Here is a 21,533-nt window from a genome sequence, read left to right as displayed (position 1 = left end):
GGAGCAATCAGAGGCTAGTGGGTAGGTTTGGGGAAGACACTCCACCAAGGCAGAAGTCTCCTTTCACAGCCTAACTAACTACCAGTCATGAAGGCCTGTTACCCGACAGCAGCAGTTCTCAAACTTCATTGCACTGCGACCCCCTTCTGACAACTCAAATTACTACATGACCCCGGCGGGGTGGGGGGAAACAACGCCTGAGCCCACCCAAGCCCTGCCACCCCAGGTGGAGGGGCCAAAGCTGAAGCCCTTGGCAGGGGGCCTGTAACCTAAGCCCCGCTGCCCAGGGCTGAAGCCGAAGCCCTGCAGCCCAGGGATTTAGCCCTTGGGCTTCAGCTTTGACCCTGGGCGGTGGGGCTCAGGCTTCGGCTTTGGCCCCAGGCCCCAGCAAGTCTAACACCAGCCATGCTGATGCCATTAAAATGGGGTCATGACCCACAGTTTGAGAACCCCCCCATCCTACAGTATTACTGTAGCGCCATGGGCTGGTAACCTCCTCCTTAGAATGAGAGCTACCAACAAAGTTGGTCGTGCTAGAGCACAACACTGTGCAATCAACACCCTCTAGGTATTACCATGCAGAGCAGGACAAAAAGGGAGAGCCTATAACCTTCTTGGGTACAGTATATTACCCTTGATCTCACACACAGCTGCAAAGATCTACTCAACATCAGAGAAATCTGTGGTTAGTCTGTGACTAAGGAGAACCCTATATCTCTTGGATTAGCTGCTGTTCTCACTCAGCTTCCACCTCGTAGTTCTCTGATATCAGAATCCAGGAATCCAACAAAATCTGGGAAGGTATAGACACTGTTTGCGTGGAGACTGTAGGTGCAGAAGGCACTGGGAATATCAGCATTGAGACCAACACCTCACATGCAGACAGAGAGCCCCTCGGGTGCAGATGCTGCCGTTGATGAAACAGCACTTCAGTTCTGTCGATTTCTGAGTTGCTGCAGGGTAGAGGGTGATCTAGTGATAATGTTGTTATTGAGAACTTTGAAGCCATCCACCTTTATGACTGGGGTCCAAATTTGGGGTTCCTTCGGAATGTCTATCGAGGGCTTCAAAGGAGCCACTCAGAAGCAACTGATTGTCTCATCAGTGCTCTGTGCCCGGAGCCCAGATGCATCGGCTAGCCCAGGATTCTGGAAGGGAGTAACTGGGATGTTCACAGGGCAGCAGCTTGAAGGCTCAAGAAGGGGCTTTGTTGTCAGCCTGGCCCTACCGCTGTCTGTGAGGCCCAAAATCTACCTAGACCTTGGGTGTTCTGCCTGTCTCATGCTAAGAAGCTGAGCCCTTGTAAAACAATCCTGCACAGATGGTATCTTTAGAGAAGAAATCTTTCAGCTTTTCCTCTCCCAGCCAGCCATCCATGGCATAGCCTGCCATGTTGAGTGAGGGAACGGAAGTGTGTCGTTTGCAGGATGGGGTTAATCCTTTTACATACCGTTTCTTAAACTGCTTCACTTCCCTGGAGCTTGAGGAATCTTCAAGCTAATTTGATTTTTGACAGGGGATTAATGTCAGGAAGAGATGTGAAGTCAGGCTAAGACAAGCCTCCCCCTCTCCCTGCACTATCAAACCATGCTACTTCTCTAGAGGAAGGGGATGAGAAGCAGAATGTACATCGGGGCTGGCTGGAAGAGATCTCTTACCTAAATTAACCTTTCTCTTCATGCTCTTATAAGTGCTGGTGTCTCGAGAGCTGAGCCAGTCATTCTGGGGGCTCTGCTGGGTACTTATCAGGAGTTTGTCAGGTTAGGTCGGTCTCCCACTAGCCATTTTATTACTAAACTCTCTAGCTCTTGTGCCTGCTTTAGAAGGTGTTGAGCTAATCCTGAGTACATCTGAACCTGAAAAAACAGAGAAGGAGATAGGTTTCATGCCAAAACAAATACATTGTGTGTCTGTTTATTTTAGAAATCTGATTTTGGAGGCTATGTGCTGCCTTTGTAAGCTTTGCAGATGTCATGTGCATGCTGTGTACATGACATTGCATCACTCTGGAGTGGGGTTTTCCTTCTCCCTCTAGTTCCTACTCTGCCATTCCTCACTAATAACAAAAGATCAAGACTACAGTAGAACTCTTATCAGTCTGTGAGAGGGTCTTAGAAAAAACCTGTGATTCACGAGGACTGTAGCCAGTATACAGTACTCAGTGGCTGTCAGTCTCACTTCTTGTTGCATTCTTACAAGGTGAAAGTGTCTCTCATCCTCATGCATTTTCTCCTCCCCTCGCAGGCACTTGGCCCTATCCTGTTCTGCCTCTTTCTTTTGCCTCCCTCATTCAAGGGCTAGCACTAGCTTCCTCTTCCTCCACTTTTGCTCTAGTTTCTTCCCTCACCGGCATTTAGGGCTAGACTAAGTGTTTGCCTAAAACTAGCATATAAGGACAGGAGGATTTGTTCAAGTTGTTGGGCCAGAGTTTGCTCTGTCTTAGACTTTCTGAAACACCGCTGATATCAATGGTGGTAGATGAGGAACAAATTCAGAATTTAGCCCAGTATGTAGGGAACTGGATGAACATACACACACTGTCACATGACTAGGTCATAGGGTGACCAGACGTCCCGATTTTATCGGGACTGTCCCGATTTTTGCTTCTTTGTCCCGCGTCCCGACCGATGTTTGGTCGGGACATTGGACAAAAAAGAAATGTTGCGCTCCGCCCCCCCCCGGCTCCGCCCCCCTTCCCTCATTGGCTCCCTCCCCAAATCCCCGCCCTGGCCCTGCCTCTTCCCCAACCACGCAGCATTCCTCCTCCCTCCCAGGCTTGCAGCATGGCGGCGCAAGCCTGGGAGGGAGGGGGCGGCGGCGGTGCCTGGATCCTGGAGCTGGTGAGTCAGCTCCGGCACCCGGCGGGCAAAGGGGGGCTGGCAAGGGAGGGAGATGGGGGGCTCAGCCGCCGCGCCAGAGGGCTCCTGCCCGGGCCACTGCACCCGGGGCCGGGAGTGCAGCCTGGAGGCTGCTCCAGCCCTGCAGCCCGTGGGGCAGCGCAGTGGGTCCGGGCGGGGGCAGTGGGGAGCGGGCAGGGACCGGGTGGGCAGTGCGGGCCGAATCCCTGCTGCTGCCAGGGAGCCCTGCGCCTCTCCCTCCCGCTCGCGGCTGCGGCTCCTTCCCGGTGGGACGCGCCCCCCGGCCACATGCGACATGCGTCCAGCTGCTCCTTCCCGCCGGGAGGGAGCGTAGGCGCAGGAGACGCGCGCTGCATGTGGCCGGGGCTGCAGGAGGCGCGTCCCGCCGGGAAGGAGCCGCAGCCGCGAGCGGGCGGGAGAGGCGCAGGGCTCCCTGGCAGCAGCGGGGATTCACTCGGATCCACCGCGGATCCACCGTGTGCCGCATATGCCCGTGGTGGGCCGGGGGGTGGAGGCTCCGCGGGGAGGGCAGCGTGCGGGGCCTGCTAATGCCCCCGGCCCCTTTTAAACGCTTCCCCCCCCCTTTTCTTTCCCCCCCCCCCCCCCATCCCGATATTTTGGACTGCTGATCTGGTCACCCTATTAGGTCAGCACCTGAAACAGACAAAAAACTAGTCAAAAATAGTAGAGCTACAAATCAAGGTGCACAATGAAATGTTCACAGAAGCTGGTTTGACAGCTTCCATCCCAACTGGACAAAGCTAATAACCGTAATGTCAGTTCTGTGCCAAAGGAAAATGTAATCCTCCTAAAAAGTGTATGTTTTCGAGCAGGACTGTCTCTTCTCATTCCTATTCGTTGTTCTGAGCCTCTAGGGTTTGGTTTAGGAGAAAATGACCTATGATCAGGTGCAGGAGTTGTAGTATGAATCCACACAGAGAGCTAGTTCGGCCTCATAAGTAGAAACATGTCAAGATCATGTCTCTCCTTAATAATTAAGGAAGAACTGATTGGAACTGTTTTGGGTTCTGAGCAGGATTCCTATAGTCAAATATCTGTGTCAGTTATCCATAGTCCCATATAGATTGACCTATTTAGAGATACTTTTCTTGCAATGCACTTATTTCCAGTGAGCAACATCATGCAGAGAGATTCTTAATGGCTTCTATGTAAGGAGGACAAATCTCAGAGCTGGGAGCAACATCTATTGCATCTTGTGTAGTCTATCATTTCGTCTAGTGCCCTGTCACTGTGGTATCTGGATATGCCACTCAAATGTCTTTCTTCTCCTTTGTCCTCCTGGATCACGAGGTGCATAGGGCGTTCACCAGTTTCTGCCATTTATTTCAGTGTTGTGCAGGTCTGCTCAGGCTTCTGAGTTTTATGTTGACAGATTTGGCTTCTTTCTCTATAGTTCTGCTTAATGTTTCTCAGGGTTGCCCTCTTTTTATCTTCCGAGTTGGTGTCAATATTAAGAAAATAAGAAAGTCCATACTGGCTTAGACCAATGGTCCATCTAGTCCAGTATCCTGTCTTCTGACAGCGGCCAATGCTAGGTGCTTTAGAGGGAATGAACAGGGCAATTATTCATCCCCTGTTGTCCACTCCCAGCCGAACTAGAGGCGGAGGACACCTGGAGCATGTTGTGGCATCCCCGATCATCTCAGCTAACTATCATTGATGGACCTGTCCTCCATGAATTTACCTAATTCTTTTTTGAACCTAGTTATATTTTTGTCCTTCGCAACATCCCTTGACAGTGAATTCCACAGGTTGGCTGTGCATTGTACGGAGAAATACTTCCTTATATTTGTTTTAAACATGCTGCCTATTAATTTCATTGGGTGACTCCTGATTCTTATGTTATGTGAAGTTGTCAATAACACTTTCTTATTCACTTTCTCCATACCACTCATGATTTTATAAACCTCCATCATATCCCCCTTTAGTCGGTTGTTTCCAAACTGAATAGTCCCAATCTTCTTAATCTTTCCTCAGATGGAAACATTTCCATATACCTAATCATTTTTGTTGCCCTTCTCTGTTTGTTGATCTTTTCCAATTCCAATACATTTCTTTTGATATGGGGCAACCAGAACTGTATGCAGTATTCAAGGTGTGGATGTACCATGGATTTATATAGTGGCATTATGATATTTACTGTCTTATTAGCTATCCCTTTCCCAATGGTTTCTAACATTCTGTTTGCTTTTTTGACTGCTGCTGCACATTGAGTGGATGTTTTCAGAGAACTATCCACAATGACTCCAAGATCTTTCTTGAGGGGTAACAGCTAAGTTAGACCCTATCATTTTATATGTATAGGTGGGATTATGTTTTCCAATGTGCATTACTTTGCATTTATCAACATTGAATTTCATCTGCCATTTTGTTGCCCAGTCACCCAGTTTTGTGAGATCTCTTTGTAACTCTCACAATCTGCTTTGGATTTAACTATCATCTGCGAATTTTGCCACTTCACTGTTTATCCCTTTTTCCAGATCATTTATGAATATGTTGAATAGGTCTGGGCCCAGTACAGACCCCTGGGGGACACCGCTATTTATGTCTCTCCATTCTGAAAGCTGACCATTTATTCCCGCCATTTGTTTCCTGTCTTTTAAACAGTTACTGATCCATGAGAGAACCTTCCCTCTTACCCCATGACTGCTTACTTTGCTTAAGAGATGTTGGTTAGGGACCTTGCCAAAAGCTTTCTGAAAGTCCAAGTACACTATATCCACTGGATCACTCTTGTCCACATTTTTGTTGACACCCTCAAAGCAGTCTAGCAGATTGGTGAGGCATGATTTCCCTTTACAGAATCTGTGTTGACTCTTTCCCAACAAATCATGTTCATCTATGTGTCTGATCATTCTGTTCTTTACTATAAATTCAACCAATTTGCTTGGTACTTAAGTTAGGCTTAGTGGCCTATAGTTGCCGGGATCACCTCTGGAAAGTTTTTTAAAAATTGGCGTCTCAGTATCTATCCTCCAGTCATCTGGTACAGAGGCTGATTTAAGTGATAGGTTACATACCACAGTTAGTAGTTCTGCAATTTCATATTTGAGTTCCTTCAGAAGCCTGGGGTGAATACCCTCTGGTCCTGGTGATTTCCTACTTTTAATTTATCAGTTTGTTCCAAAACCTCTTCTACTGACACCTCAATCCAGGACAGTTCCTCAGATTTGTCACCTAAAAAGAATGACTCAGGTGTGCAAATCTCCCTCACATTGTCCACAGTAAAGATCAATGCTAAGAATTCATTTAGCTTCTCTACATTAACCTTGTCTCCTTGAGTGCTCCTTTAGCACCTCGATTGTCTAGTCGCCCCCACTGATTGTTTGGCAGGTTTCCTGCTTCTGATGTACTTAAATTTTTTTTGCTGTTTTGCTGGTCTTGCTAGTTGGTCTTCAAATTCTTTTTTGGCCTCCTAATTATGCTTTTACACTTGTCTTGCCAGAGTTGATGCTCCTTTCTATTTTCCTCAGTAGGATTTTATTCCAATTTTTATTTCTTGACATGGAAGTCATGCTGGTGGGATCCTTAAAGCATGTTCCAAACGTGTTCATCCTTGTCTTTTTACAACTTTGATGCTTTAAGTTGGTTTGCTCTAATTAGAATTTCTGATGTTGCAAGAAACTCTTTTTAGTGGACTCGGAAGATCTTTGGCAGGCATTTACTTTGGAATGACTTGATCTTCTTATCAATTTCTGTTGTAGATTTTCATGACTCTGCTGCATAAAGTAGGACAATTTCAGTTCAGTGTGCAGCAGCAGCGGTCAAAAAGGCTAATAGAATGTTCAGAACTATTAGGAAAGGGATAGTAAACAAGACTAAAATTATCGGAATGCCACTGTGCTCCCACACCTTGAATACAGTGTCGAGTTCTGCTCATCCCATCTCACAAAGGATACAGTGGAATTAGAAAAGGTTCAGAAAGAGAGGAACAAAGGTGATCAAAGGTATGGAAAGACTTCCATACAAGGAGAGACTAAAAAGATTAGTTGTTTCGTTTCTGTTCAGCTAAGAAACGAAACAACTAAGAGGGGATATGTTAGAGGTCTATAAAATAATGAATGGTGTGGAAAAAATGAATAGAGAAGTGTTGTTACTTTTTTCCACAAACAAAAACCTGGGAACATCCAATGAAATTAATAAGCAGCACGTTTAATACAAACAAGAGGAAACACTTTTTCACACAACACATCTGTGAAACTCACTGCTATGGGATGTTATGATGGCCAAAAGTATACTGGGTTCAAAGAAGAATGGGATAAGCTAATGATTGGTAGGTTCATCAATGGCTATTAGTCACAATGGTAAGGGATGCAATCCCATGCTCAGGGCGGACCCTAAACTTATGAAAGTATACATATAAAATGAAGGAATCTAAATTAGCTGTTACCATTCAAGAAAGAGATCTTGGAGTCATTGTGGATAGTTCTCTGAAAACATTTACGCAATGTGCTGCGGCAGTCAAAAAAGCGAACAGAATGTTGGGAATTATTAGGAAAGTGATAAGTAAACAGACAGAAAATATCATATTGCTCCTATATAAATCCATGGTACATCCACATCTTGAATACTGTGTACAGATCTGGCCAGCCCATCTCAAAAAAGATATATTGGAATTGGAAAAAGTACAGAAAATGGCAACAAAAATGAGTAGGGGTGTGGAATAGCTTCCATATGAGGAGTAATCCTGGGGGAATTCTGTGCCAAAATATTAAAAATTATGCACCAAAAAAATTAAAAATTATGCACGCAATATTTTTAAAATTCTGCATATTTTATTTGTCAAAGTAACACAATATAATCGCGCTGGTTTCAATTATTTTGGTAATTTATTTAAACTACAATACAATGGATGGAGAATGGGAGTGGGGCACATTGGAGGAAATCTCCAAACCCCCTTTGTCTAATAGTAATGTAGCTAGGTCTGACCCTTTATTTCTAGTTATTAGTCAACAAATATATACAGCCATATGCTCAGTGTTATATCGTAGGCAATTGAAGAGCAAGTGAGAGCTGGAAATCAAACTCACAATTTATATTCGCTACTGACTATCTCCAGAAAGGTCAGTAGCAAATGTTGATAGGAAATTTTTTCAGTCCAAAAATTCAGACCAATTCTAATCACTAAAGCATCATAAGCATTTATAAGGCCATACTGTCCTTTACCCCCCTCTGGCAATGTAAAGGAGACGTAAAACTTTTAAACGTGTTTTATACTCCTGGGAGAGTTCACAAAGACAACGGGAACAATTCACTAAGTAGGCAGGCTGCTAAATTCTGTTCTGTCTGTGGGGATATAGCCTGCCCTACGCCTACCTCCTCAGAAACACCCCAAATCCCTGCCTTTCCATGCCGTGCGTGCAGCAATAGCAAGCCAGAAGGACAGAGTGTGTGTGTCTCTCACACGCACGACTGCCCAGCCCTCCCTCCTCCCCTCCACCCCACCCCAGCGGTGATTTACATCTCTACCAGCTGCTCCGGACTGCCCAAACCAACCTGCCTGCACTGACTAAGGGGGAATATGATAGAGGTCTATAAAATCATGATTGGTGTGGAGAAAGTGCATAAAGAAGTGTTATTTACTACTCATAACGCAAGAACTAGGGGCCACCCAATAAAATTAAAACAAACAAAAGGAGGTATTTCTTCACACAATGCACAGTCAACCTGTGAAACTCTTTGCCAGAGGATGTTGTGAAGGCCAAGACTATAATTGGGTTAAAAAAAGAACTAGATAAATTCATGGAGGATAGGTCCATCAATGGCTATTAGCCAGGATGGGCATGGATGGTGTCCCTAGCCTTTGTTTCCCAGAAGCTGGGAATGGGTGACAGGGGATCACCTGATGATTACCTGTTCTGTTCATTCTCTCTGGGGCACCTGGCATTGGCCACCGCTGGCAGACATGATACTGGGCTAGATGGACCATTGGTCTGACCCGATATGGCCGTTCTTATGTTCTAATACCAGCTGTAAGTGGATGGACTGCTGTACACTCCCTGATGCTTTGGCCATGGTTGGAGACAGGGTACTGGGCTAAATAGACCATTGGTCTGATGCAGTATGGCAGTTCTTATGTTCTTATGACAGACATGATGCTGGTGTTAAAAATTCATAGTTTTATCAGTGCCCATCATGCTACTTTTTCAAATCTTTTCAAGTTTATGGAAGTTGTTTGCTGCTTTAGATATTAGTTGCTTTACATCTAGCATGGTGACACCAACATTGCACATCTCACTCCCTAGATAGGTAAAATGACTAAACTTCTTCTAGTGTTTCTCAGTCTACTCTGATGGTTGCTTTTGGGGCAAGTGCAGAGTCCTGCACTTAGGATGGAAGAATCCCATGCACTGCTACAGACTAGGGACCAAGTGACTAGGCAGCAGTTATGCAGAAAAGGACCTAGGGGTTACATTGGATGAGAAGCTGGATATGAGTCGACAGTGTGCCCTTGTTGCCAAGAAGGCTAACGGCATTTTGGGCTGTATAAGTAGGGGCATGAAGCCTCATCTGGAGTACTATGTCCAGTTTTGGGACCCACACTACAAGAAGGATGTGGAAAAATTGGAAAGAGTCCAGCGGAGGGCCACAAAAATGATTAGGGGGTTGGAGCACATGACTTATGAGGAGAGGCTGAGGGAACTGGGATTGTTTAGTCTGCAGAAGAGAAGAATGGGGGGGGGGGATTTGATAGCTGCTTTCAACTACCTGAAAGGGGGTTCCAAAGAGGATGGATCTAGACTGTTCTCAGTGGTACCTGATGACAGAACAAGGTAGTAACAGTCTCAAGTTGCAGTGGGAGAGGTTTAGGTTGGATATTAGGAAAAACTTTTTCACTAGGAGGGTGGTAAAGTACTGGAATGGGTTACCGAGGGAGGTGGTGGAATCTCCTTCCTTAGAGGTTTTTAAGGTCAGTTTTGACGAAGCCCTGGCTGGGATGATTTAGTTGGGGATTTGGTCCTGTTTTGAGCAAGGGTTTGGACCTCCTGAGGTCCCTTCCACCCCTGATATTCTATGATTCTATGACATTCAGAGCCATATTTTGTCTTCCCCTTGTTGCAAATATACTAACTTGTTTGGCTGTGTATGCCAAAAACCGGGCCTTTTTCCCCATTAACTTGTGTGTTGAACTAAACAGTGCATCAGCAAAACTGAGGTCATCCAACTGTGCTTTATCATTTGTCCATCAAATTCCTCTGTTGTCTTCTGTGGTTACTTTCCTCATGACATAGTCAATGACCAGTGCAAACAGAAGGGGACCTTAGTAAACCCTTGTCTCACTCCAGTTGTCACTGAAAACCATTAGCTGATGTTGTCACCATCTCTGACTGCATATTCTGCATTACAGTAATCAAGGATCTATATGATAATTATTTTTGCTGGTATTCAGTAATATGCCATACTGTTCAAAGCAAGTGATGACGTTTTCCTTGGTTTTTGGATAAATATGGAGCGAAGAAAAGAACCCAACCCAATGGAAAGGGGTGGCCTTACCAATTGCAATAACTGGAGAGGAATCACATCACTCTCAGTGCCTGGGAAAATCATGTGTGGCATTCTCCTGGAACGTAACAAGAAAAATGGATCTCCAACCTAAAGACAAAGTCTATCTCTGTGTATGTTGTCAAAAGCATTCTGGGAATCTGTAAAAATGATCACAAGAGGTGTTATGTCTGAGAACAACACTGGTCTGCGCATGAGCCCAGTGTTCTAAACCCTGCTTGTTCCTCTGAGTTGGAGATTCATTTGTTTCTTGTTACCTTCCAGGAGGATGCTGCACATGATTTTCCCAGGTACTGAGTGATGTGATTCCTCTCCAGTTATTGCTGTTGGTAAGGGCACCCTTCTTTGGCAATTTTACTCTAAGGCCTCTCTTCCATTGGGCTGGGTTCTTTTCTTCAGTCCATATGTTATCCAAAAACGCAAGTAAAGTTTCGTCACTTACTATAAACGTCTCTCCAATAATGATGTCAGCGTATTTACTGGTTTTGCATTTACTGATGACTTTTCTAATGTCTTCCATTGTAATAGCTGCTAAATCAATATCAAACTCTAGAGGTAGGTCTTCATCACATATTTCTAGTAGTTCACGTGGGCATGGTCTTTTTGAAACAATCTGAAAATGTGTTAAGTACCAACTTAAAATTATTTGAGATTCCCCAAAAAGTGACATGCAGAACAGCTGGTCATATGAGTGTGTAGGAGGGAAAGAGCCAGATTATATCGTTCTCACGACTTCTGCTTAATAGCCATCTTTCAAAAAGTTTCTAGGGGGTTGGATTTTTCTTTTTTTTGGAGGGTTTTTGTACAGATTTAAAAATCCAGCTATTGCTGTCATGCAGGTCAGAACGGTTTCAATCTGTCCAGTTTTACCCAGGGTAGTGCATGGTGCCCCCTCAAGCTTTGGGGGAACCTACACTGAGAGTGATATTTAAGAAAACATACATGTTTACAGCATGCACACACCAATACAGAAAAATGTCTCGTGGGTTTCCATGCCCGCCATCTTATATGCTTTAAAGCTCGACTCTTTTGTGCGCTCTAAAATGCGAATGGTTACTTGGAGTGCTTTGAAATTTGATGTGCCTCATGGGCCACAGGGAGTATTAATGGTCCAAATTTGGGGTCATTTGACAAAAGGGTTCCCAAGTTACAGGCTGTCCCAAAAAATTCAGTTTCCTTCTGCTGCCTTGTGCTGTTAAACTGAGAGGTACTGACAACTGGATGAATCACAGACCTAGCTGAGATTACTGGCTGTGAACTCACCCTTCAAGTAACACAAGGAAGGATAAGCCCCCAACTAAAACAAAAGGAGTTTTGGACTGAATGGCTGGAGGTTGTTACAATTGGTGAGTAATGAATGTTAATTTTATTTTGGGGGGGAATAGAATCAAAGCATTGGGGTGGGGGGATTTGTCATGAATGCGTCCTAGGAGGGAAGGGCCACCGGGGGCGGAGGATTGGGGAATAGTGGGCAATGGGGGTTTGGGGCTGCAGTGAGAGAAGGGGGGCTCTGGGGATGGATGATAGGGGAGAGGAAGGAGGTGGAGGGGAGAGGTGAAACTCTGGGAAAGGGGTGAATGTGGGGGTGAGTGGTAGGGTGGCTAGGGAGGAGAATAACGGCAGGGGCACCTGTGAACCCCATAGTCTCCCCCCTACTGTCTGTGCCCAGAGCTGGGGTGCTCTTGCCCTTCTAAAGAGAGGTCTGAGACCCCCCCACCAATCCCCCCCCTCATACGAGCTGGAATATAGGAGCCTTGCTCCTTGCGGGTGTCTAAGTTTCTAGGTGGGGTTTTTTTCTGCACAGCGAGAGATCGAACTATTGCTGGGATGCTGGTCAGAATTGTTTAGCTCAGCCAGTTTGTGCCCGAGGGAGTGCACGGCATCCACTGAGTCTCTGAGGCAGTGAGATTGTGAACAGTAGTGAAGAACGTGGTCACTTCTTCACTTGGTAGATGGCAGTCTGGAGGGAAGACAGTGCACATGTGCCAAGAAAGAAAACCATCAAACGTGAGAGGGTCTTGATGCAGCCACTGCTTGGCTGCCTGTGTCGCTCAAGGGAATGTGCCAATGCCATTGCCTCAGTGAACATACACCAGTGATGTTTCTAGTCCAAATCCTTGTAACCCTACGCAGTAAAGATTTAATCAGTCATGTTGCTTGCTACCAGTTCTCTATTATAACATGTTTTTATTTTATTGGGAGATTTCCTGGGAACACAGCAGAGGAGTCAGCAGCCAGTCTAACCAAAATTTTTGTTCCATTGGGTGGGGAGGAGCTGGAGATAGGCAGGAGAGGGTGGGAAATTAGGATAGGCAGTAGGCAAGCCTTAGATTGGTTGTTTGAGAAAATCTGTATTTTACTAGCTTCTCGAGGAGGATTTGGGGTGTGTACAAGTGGCTACTTCTTGATCTCAGGGCAGAATAATGTGGTGGTTCAAAAGATGACTCGTGTGGGGGTTTGAAACTGGTCTTGCAGGTACCTTGAGCTCTGCGGGAAAAGAAATATCTGCGCTGACAGGGTTGCCAGCATGTTGATTCTGGGCCATTCCTGGGTCACGAGGTTGCAGAAGCTTGTGGGAGAGCAAGGAGTGCACCATGACACGGGGGTTGCTGACTACAGGCTGATTGGGGCGCAGAGAGGTGGTCTGCACTGGCATCTTGTTTTGCCCACTCTGCAGTCTCTAACCGGTGACTTATGAGGTTGTGAACTACTGGAGGTAGTGATGATTCACTCGGGTCAAAATGATCTAGGCCTTGTTCCTGATGTGCACCTCCTACGGGTCCGAGGGCAGACGTGGAACACATCCGAGAGATTTGTCAGGAGCTGTGATAGTTTTCTGTGCTTTAGCTGAGTGTCTGAATGTGATGTGGCGTCTATCCAGCCTTCTCTGCTCCCTGCTGGACTGACACGCCCTGCCTGTGGAAAATCCATTCAGAGTGGGTAGCCAACAAGACGGTCCTCCAGAGGCTGAGAAGGGCCAGTCAAGAACCAGTAGGCCAGTTTTGCTCAGAGGCAGAGCTGGGTGAGACTTGCCCAGGCAGGGTCTTGCTCTAAGCGCTGCACCTAAGTGCTTGCATTTTGAAGGTTTGGGGGAGTTTTTCTCTTTGTTTAAAGGTGCCGACAACTAATCCTGAGTTGCTGTTTTGTTACTCGATTGTTTAGAGACTGACACCAAGCTTACAGCACAGGCTGCCAACCTTTGCAGGTGAGGGTGGAGAGCACCTGCCGTATCACTCATGGAAATCAGAGGGTTCGTGGCTGACCAGAAAATGTACGGGGTGGCATAGAAACATTAGAGCTCTGACACCTCGCTGGCTCTCAGAGAGGGCGTACGCCTATTGATCAGCGGTCAGAGGATCTCTCTCTCTCAAACGTAAAGCTGTCAGTGTTTTGTGATGTCTCTCGCCGGCCCGGCCACAAACTGCCCCCTCCAACCATTCTGAAACACGATCAGGAACACCATTCGGCTGTAACATAGTTGTCCTTTGCTCAAGGCACTGCGTGTAAATCAGGTTACAAGGGGGCGGGAGTAACAGCAGTAGAAACCTTTGTATACCAGGGAGCGAGCACTTAAGGGAGATGTGTTCCCTTGATACAGAAGTGGGGTGAGGGGCAGGTTGGAGGGGGGGGTGAATGGGTTGGGACATAGCCGGGGAGGTGTGCCAGAGTTGGGCCTGTGGGACCCAGCTGATGTGGGGGGAGGCGGGCCTGGGTGGCTCAGTATACAGATTGCAGGAGATGATATGTACACCTACCTAAATGTCTACTAACAACACAGCTTTTCCTGTTCAAAAACCCTGTGTTGTTATTGTCCTTTAACAGCGGTAGATGGGATGGGGAAGGGTTGTAAAAGGAAGTGAACAGTGCGTACACTTTAGGACTGTGGGGTTGGCAGAGTAAAGGTCTGTGTGTTAATGAGGCATTGGGGCATTACTGGAAGAGAGCAGCATTCAGGTTGCATGGGCAACTAATTAGAGGCAGCGCAGCTGGGAAGGAACAGGAGGGGCCTGTAAAAAGCCCAGGAGATGCAAGTAGCGGGGGGGCTGCAGGAAGGCAGGCTGCAGGTACTCCCTGAGAGGAGGGAATTGGGAGGCTGGCGTCCCCAGAGAGGGTGGGAGCCAGTGATGTAGGAAGAAGCTCAGGGAAACAGCAGCAAGGTCTAAGACAGTACAGGCCTTGGCTAAATGTTATAGGGTCCCTGGGCTGGAACCCAGTGTAGAGGGCAGGCCTGGATTCCCCTACCAGCCACTGGGGAGTAGCACAGGGCGTTGGTCCAGAAGGATTGTGATTTTCCCTGGAAGGAGAGAACTTAGTGACCTGGCCAGAGGGCCAAGCCACAAACCGGAAGCTGCCGCTCCGAGAGGGGGGGAGAGGTTGCAGACAGAGCAGAAGATGGGTAGAGACACCGCTGACGAGGGCGAAGCTCCTGGCAGAGCTGATCCCCAGGATGGCCAGGAGGAGGCGCTGCGAGCGGCAAGGGATCTTGCCAACAGATCGAGGAACGTGATCGTTCCCCTTTATTCGACATTGGTGAGGCCTCATCTGGAATACTGTGTCCAGTTTTGGGCCCCACACTACAAGAAGGATGTGGAAAAATTGGAAAGAGTCCAGCGGAGGGCAACAAAAATGATTAGGGGTCTGGAGCACATGACTTATGAGGAGAGGCTGAGAGAACTGGGATTGTTTAGTCTCCAGAAGAGAAGAATGAGGGGGGATTTGATAGCAGCCTTCAACTACCTGAAGGGGGGTTCCAAAGAGGATGGAGCTCGGCTGTTCTCAGTGGTGGCAGATGACAGAACAAGGAGCAATGGTCTCAAGTTGCAGTGGGGGAGGTCCAGGTTGGATATCAGGAAAAACTATTTCACTAGGAGGGTGGTGAAACACTGGAATGCGTTACCTAGGGAGGTGGTGGAGTCTCCTTCCTTGGAGGTTTTTAAGGCCCGGCTTGACAAAGCCCTGGCTGGGATGATTTAGCTGGGAATTGGTCCTGCTTTGAGCAGGGGGTTGGACTAGATGACCTCTTGAGGTCCCTTCCAACTCTGATATTCTATGATTCTATGATTCTAAGGGAACTCTGTCACAGTGCCCGTGTCCTTGTAGTCCTGGTGACAGGAGATAGGCTAGCCTGGAATGATGAGCTAATGATCTTGTCCATCTCTCATTCCTGCCCGGCGTTTTGTTACAATAGCCAAGCTTCACTGGAAGAGTAGCTGCTGTGCATTTGCAGTGACTTTTTCTGCCCGGATGCAGTTGTATACATGGTGCACACCCAGATATACACGATGAAAAGCACTGTTACAGTCGGCAACAAGGTAAACAATACACCTTGGGATGAAATGCTGGAGCCATTCTCCTCTCTTCAGTAAATAAGGGACTGTAATCTTCTGCAAGTACATTTTTCCTCATCAAAATAATGGGAAAACTGTAATTCTGATAATGTGGTCCATATTAACCAAAGTCGTGGCATGCGTGTGGTCAGCCACTGAGGCAGGTTCTGTGCTGTTTCTAGCTTCCTTTGGGCACGTCAAACTGGGGGGCTGACAAAGAGTTGGTCACAGGTCCCTGATTCTCTCCCCCAGCCCAAGTTAGAGCAACCTGGGCCTGCTGTAACCTGCCTAGCTTGGTATGGTCCCTGAAACGCTATACCCGATGGGAATGGCTAGACCCATCTCGCTCCATCCATTCCCCCCCCCTCCCGCCCTGCCCTCAGCACACCCCTGCACCAGCAGCTGTGGGGAGGGGTAACGTAAGAGCCCATTATGCCAACTTTTGTCTGCTGAGGACTCTTCATGTGGGCGGGATCTGCTCCCCCTCTCAGCTTTTAACAAGCATCATTGAAAAAGGAAAGAACTCTCCAACCAGTGTATCAGCATTGGCCGAAACATTCAGTACCTGACTTCTCTGCTGCAAATAAATACCAGAATTGGAATTCAGGTGTGACATCCTCCTGCATTGGTTCGAAGTGATGAAAACTATCTCTCTGTCAGTGCTGGGAGGGGTGGGGGAATTCTGTATTTCCCAAGTAGTAACCAAAGAGAGGTACTTTCAGTTTTTGGTATTTAATGTAACTCCATGCTTAAACTGCAGAGCACAGATAGATCTGATAAATCCTCCAGCGTAAATACTGAGCTAATTCTTCTGGCTGTTTAATCTTTGATAGTTTCAGAGAAATATTGAATCTAATATTATTTAGATTACAGAAAAATTATTTTACCTGACTTCCAGAGATTCCAAGGTGATTAGCCTGCCTTCCCTGGCCTCCCACCAAAGTTACATGGGCTCTTCTACCATCCTTGGGCCTGCTGTGCATTGCAGAGTTGTCTTCCTCTCCTCCTAGAGCTGTCATGCAATCTGCTGTGTCCTACTTTTATGATTGTTGATTATCTTGTTAATGGATGCTTGAGTGGGTGCGACTCATTCTGTTCTGGTAGTTCATTAGATACTCCTGGCTTCTCTCCCCCTCCCAGTGATTTGTGCAGGCTCTTTCTGATTTCACCTGAATTTGTGGTTGCCCCATATTTCAAGTGATATGGAATTCAGCCGATCTTCCTTCTTCCTGTGTGGTGGTTGTACTGGGATCTGAAAGTGGCTGTGTTGCATTTATTTCCGAGCTTCACCTGCAGTTTTCATGCTTTTTCACAACTTGCTTTTCAGTTTTGCATTGGTAGGCGGCTGCTGCTGCTGTTTTAATGCTTTGAAATGAACAGATTTCTGGTAGGGTTTGTATAGAGTCGAACCTCAGAGTTGTGAACTGACCAGTCAACCACACACACCATTTGGAACAATCAGGAAGCAGCAGAGACAAAAAAAAAAAAAAAAAAAAAAAAAGGCAAATACAGTGCAGTGCTGTGTTAAACATAAGCTACTAAAAAAACCAGGAAAAGCTGCATTTTTCTTCTGCATAGTAAAGTTTCAATGCTATATTAAGTCACTGTTCAATTGTAAACTTTTGCAAGAACAACCATAGTGTTTTGTTCAGCGTTATGAACATTTCAGAGTTACAAACACCTCCTCCACTCCTGAGGTGTTCATAACTCTCAGTTCTACTGGACTTGCTGGGAAATGCTCTTGCTGCACTCCATGCTGACTAGTGTTCCCTGTCAGGCCTCTAAATCTGTCCTCAACTCCTGCCTCTCTTGGGAGCTAATATTTCCAGAGTTGCTCCTGCATGGTAGCGTGGTGACCTTTTCCTTCAGAGTGGCATTGTCTTAGCTACAGGCCAGTGATTCTTCATCCAGAAAAGAACAAACTAGCTGTTGTCTTTCCCTAGCGGGAATGTTTCCACGAGCTTTCAGTCCCAGAAGTTAAGGGCAAGTTCTCTTTCATTTGTAAAAAGAACAGGGCCTTGTGGCTCCTTAGAGACTAACACATTTATTTGAGCATAAGCTTTCGTGGGCTAAAACCCACTTCATCGGATGCATGTAGTGGAAAATACAGTTAGTCTCTAAGGTGCCACCAGTACTCCTGTTCTTTTTGCGGATACAGACTAACACGGCTGCTACTCTGAAACCTGGCATTTGTAAGTGGTTCTGGAGCGACGGTACTTGTTTGGCGTGGTGTGGCATGTCTCCTGGATCATTTGTATGTTTAGTGAATGGATATTCCTGATTCGAGAAGAAAAGAACTGCATCGTTTCCAGTCTCTGTACACTCTGAAGTGCTATTTTACAACCTCCTGAACCATGTTTGCATTCTTGGGTTTGTGTGGTGGCTCAGATAGTAGCTCTGCTTGCCCAGAGCAAACGAAAGCAGCCACCTGTGTAGATGCCCCTTTATCTACTTTCACAACTCACCCTGCACATTCATATACGCTCAGAGCCATACTTGTGCATCTGTATCTAAAATACACCACAAACACACTGCTGCAGCTCTACCTGCATGCACATCTTTGCACCCATGTCTGCGTGAGCACCCACGCTTGCCTGTGCCCTCGCGGGTGTACCTCGACTTCCAAGAAAAGTGCTCCAGGCACTGCTGTGCCCACAGAGGCTTGCCAGAGTGCCAGTCCTGGCAAGCTTCAGTTATCCCAGACAAACCGGCTTGTGGTTTAAGTGATTAGAGATTAAATGCTTTGCTGCACATGTCTGTGTTGTCTTGCTGAGTAGCCCCTCTCTGCTATTTTAATCAGAAGGTCGTTGTTCTATGAGACGAACAATTTCGGCTCTCCGTCTACTAGCCCCTGCCCCAGCAGATTCTGTGTTAAGAACGTGGCAGTGGCTTGTTAGCATCAACTAAAACTCATTCTAACTTGGATAGTTTCTGGCATCTCGGAGAGTTTCCTGCCTCGCTGTAACTAAGCTCACTTGGCAGGGCTTTCTAACCTGCTGAGTGGGAAGTGAGTTGCAGGTTTGTGAAGTGCCACGTTGGGTCCTCTGTGGGTGGATTCCAAGGTAGTAATAAAACCTGACAATAGACCTACAGTTGTTTTCCTCCTGAGAGTATGCAATCAGCACTTGGGCAGTGAGTCCCCGGAGCCTCCTACAGAAAGTTATTCCTCCCTTGGTTCACATTTGTGTGTCTCTTGTTTTGTTTTTCAGGTTCTCCAAGCCAGCACCAATGTTCTTGGATGATTCCTTCAAAAGGTGGGCACGGATCAGAGACTTTGTACCTCCCTTTGGAATTAAAGGACAAGGTATGATGGGACTGTATGTCAGTGGGAGAGCAGATATGGTTGTGCAGTCAGTAAATTGGCCCTGCAATTTTGTTTTCCTTTGTAAACGCAGAGTGGTTTGATGTGTTGTGCTGTGGTTTCTTTCCAGTCTGAATATGGAGTACATATGCATGCTCTGAGAGACCAGCACGGCACAGCCAGAGCGTAGGCCCCAGAAGCTGGCATTTGCGAGCATAGTGAAGAGCCCAGTGAGAATCAGAGTGCAGCAGTGGCAGTGTTATGCAGAGCACTCTGCTAGTATATACAATATTCCAGTGTCACTAAGGATGTTGGTTTGTAGTAATTTGGCTGGCAGCAGCAGCTGAAATGCCCCTTCAAGCACCAAACTGATTTGAAAATTATTCTAACTGGCCATTGACAAAAGAGCGAGTAGTGCTGCTCATGGGTAGGTTTGCAGAGCCCTGGCATAACCACTGGCTGATGATTATCTCCGTATACATGCCTACATCGTTAGGCTACTTGTGGATTCCCTGAGGATCCACAACGGACCCAAAAAACCCCACTCAGATACCACAGTGATGGGCTTAGTATAAGAAAATGTGACCCTTATCATTAGGTTTTATTCCTGTGGCTGAGCTATTTGGAGCCGTGTGACCAGTGGTAGAATATACTGAATGCAGTGAGAAGAGCGCTTCTCTCTGTGGGGTAGTAATCTGGTCTGAAATTTCCTTGTTGGAGATAAGGCAGGGTGGTCGTACGAAAGCAAACTGGGGCCATGGACACATCATAACATGGTGATGATGGTGGGGCACGGGTCGATTCCCATGGCCCTTCCCAACCATTTGGAGTGCTGGTGGCGGGGTAGCTCCCCTCCTCCTTCCTGAGAAAGGCAGGCATGGTAGCAGGGAAGCATGGACAATTAACTACCCCTGCAGCCAAGGTGTGTGCCTGCTTGGGTGAGTGGAACAGGCCTGCTTTCATTCTTCTTCTCCTTCCATGCCACAGTTCTCTGCTGGTGAGGTGTTGGTGTGCATCTCCCTCCCCCCCCCCCTCCCCCGCCCTGAGCAGTGGATTTCAGGATTAACACCCCATTGACATGGAGCAGTTCACATCTCTGAGCGATCATTGCAGATTGTCGGCAGACCCAGGCAGATGTTGCTGCATCACTTACATGTGGGTCACATTTTCAAGTTTTTTCGCAACCATGAGGGCTAGAAACTTCTTTTTTCCTGCTTAAAGTTAAAGCTTTAGATTAGATTCTGATGTAACTGCGAACTGGGGAGGTCTTAGGCATGGCCCTAGGGTGCCTGTGTCTTCGTCGAGCCTTGGAGGCAGGTTCAGTTAGCTGAACGTGGCAGTAGTAGGAACAAAAAGTCTCTGATCAAAGCTCAGACTTTAATGACCAAGTTCTTCTGTCTCGCAGTGTAGTCCTTCTCCCCTCTGGTTTGTATGTTTCCCTCCCAGCTCAGTGAGAAAGTGATTACTGCTGTGTAAATCAGCCGGAAGGGATTGCTGCAAAGGGCATTTGAAGCACAAGTGGAAATGCTACCTCAGGCACAAGAGAAGGGAGCTTTGCTTTAAGCAGACACACGAGGTGTACGAGGGCAGGGGCAGGCATCCTGACCAGGCTGGGGATGAGGTTTGAAGATTACACATGACTGCAGCCAGGCCTAATAAAACTCATTTTGCTAAACTGAATCCAAATGGAGAAACTTGCCAGAGAGGGATGACTGAGTAGCTTTGGCAGCCTTTGCTCTGGGTTTCCTGGCTGCTGCCAGCTTGTGTCACCACCAGTGTTATGTAAATCTGTTGTTTTATATTGGATTTCCTCAGTTAAGAAGAGAAATGAGAAATTGCCATTATTTAAATGGCTGAGAGCTGAAGCAATAGGACGGAAACAGCTGAATGGGTTTTTTTAATGCCCTCCTGGGACTAAACTTTGTGCCAAGTTTCAGTCTAGAGCAATTTCTGTGTGTGGGAGGGATGACTTATAAATCTCTGTAAAGCGGGGTTTCTAATGGCTGTGTTGACAGGCGCAGAGTTCTAGCGATGCGAATGGCGCCCCTTTTGTGTCACACGTCACTTGGAATTCGTGCATCAGTCTTTTCTAGCCATCCCACGGGACACATTCTGGATGAATTGAGTGACTTGATGATGGGATCAGCACCTCATTAGGGCCTTCAGTCAGAGCCCGTCTAATGATATCCAAACAACTGACCTAGGCAGGCAGTGTGGAGATAAGTCACCGTGCTTGTGCAAGCTGAAGACTGTCAGAGCTGTGCTGTGCGTGGGAAAGACAGAGCAGACTGGGAAGCTCAGGAAATTAGGAGGAGATATGCGTACGTTCAAATGGATGGGGTGGGGTTCTGTTCGGTGTGGTAGGAAGCCCCTTAATGCTGAGAGTTGGAATTTCCCTACAAGATGTACCTTGTGAAAGGTATTGGGTGTTTATCGGCACCAGCTCCAGCTAGGCTGAGGTCGGAAAGGTTTTATTGAGGACTTGTGAATCTCATCATGTTCTAGTCCACTTGCGGGAGGCTT

General features: G+C 46.8%; 1 protein-coding gene across 16 annotated transcripts in view; it reads left to right on the top strand.

Annotated features, from left to right (window-relative positions):
• Window positions 1-21,533, top strand: part of ST3GAL3 (ST3 beta-galactoside alpha-2,3-sialyltransferase 3) — a 383,098-nt gene that overhangs the window by 218,415 nt on the left and 143,150 nt on the right. For all 16 annotated transcript variants that reach the window (XR_004646912.1, XR_004646911.1, XR_004646913.1 and 13 more), the window contains one exon: window positions 18,919-19,013. Coding sequence is in view for 13 of the 16 variants with exons in the window: in XM_034779913.1 (XP_034635804.1) it covers window positions 18,919-19,013 (95 nt within the window). In the remaining 3 variants the exon portion in view is untranslated. The remainder of the gene's footprint in view (window positions 1-18,918; window positions 19,014-21,533) is intronic.

Source organism: Trachemys scripta, chromosome 8 (genome assembly GCF_013100865.1).
Source record: "Trachemys scripta elegans isolate TJP31775 chromosome 8, CAS_Tse_1.0, whole genome shotgun sequence".
NCBI lineage: Eukaryota > Metazoa > Chordata > Testudines > Emydidae > Trachemys > Trachemys scripta.
The sequence above is the reverse complement of the archived record's forward strand: the minus strand, read 5'-3'. Positions and strand labels throughout refer to the sequence as shown.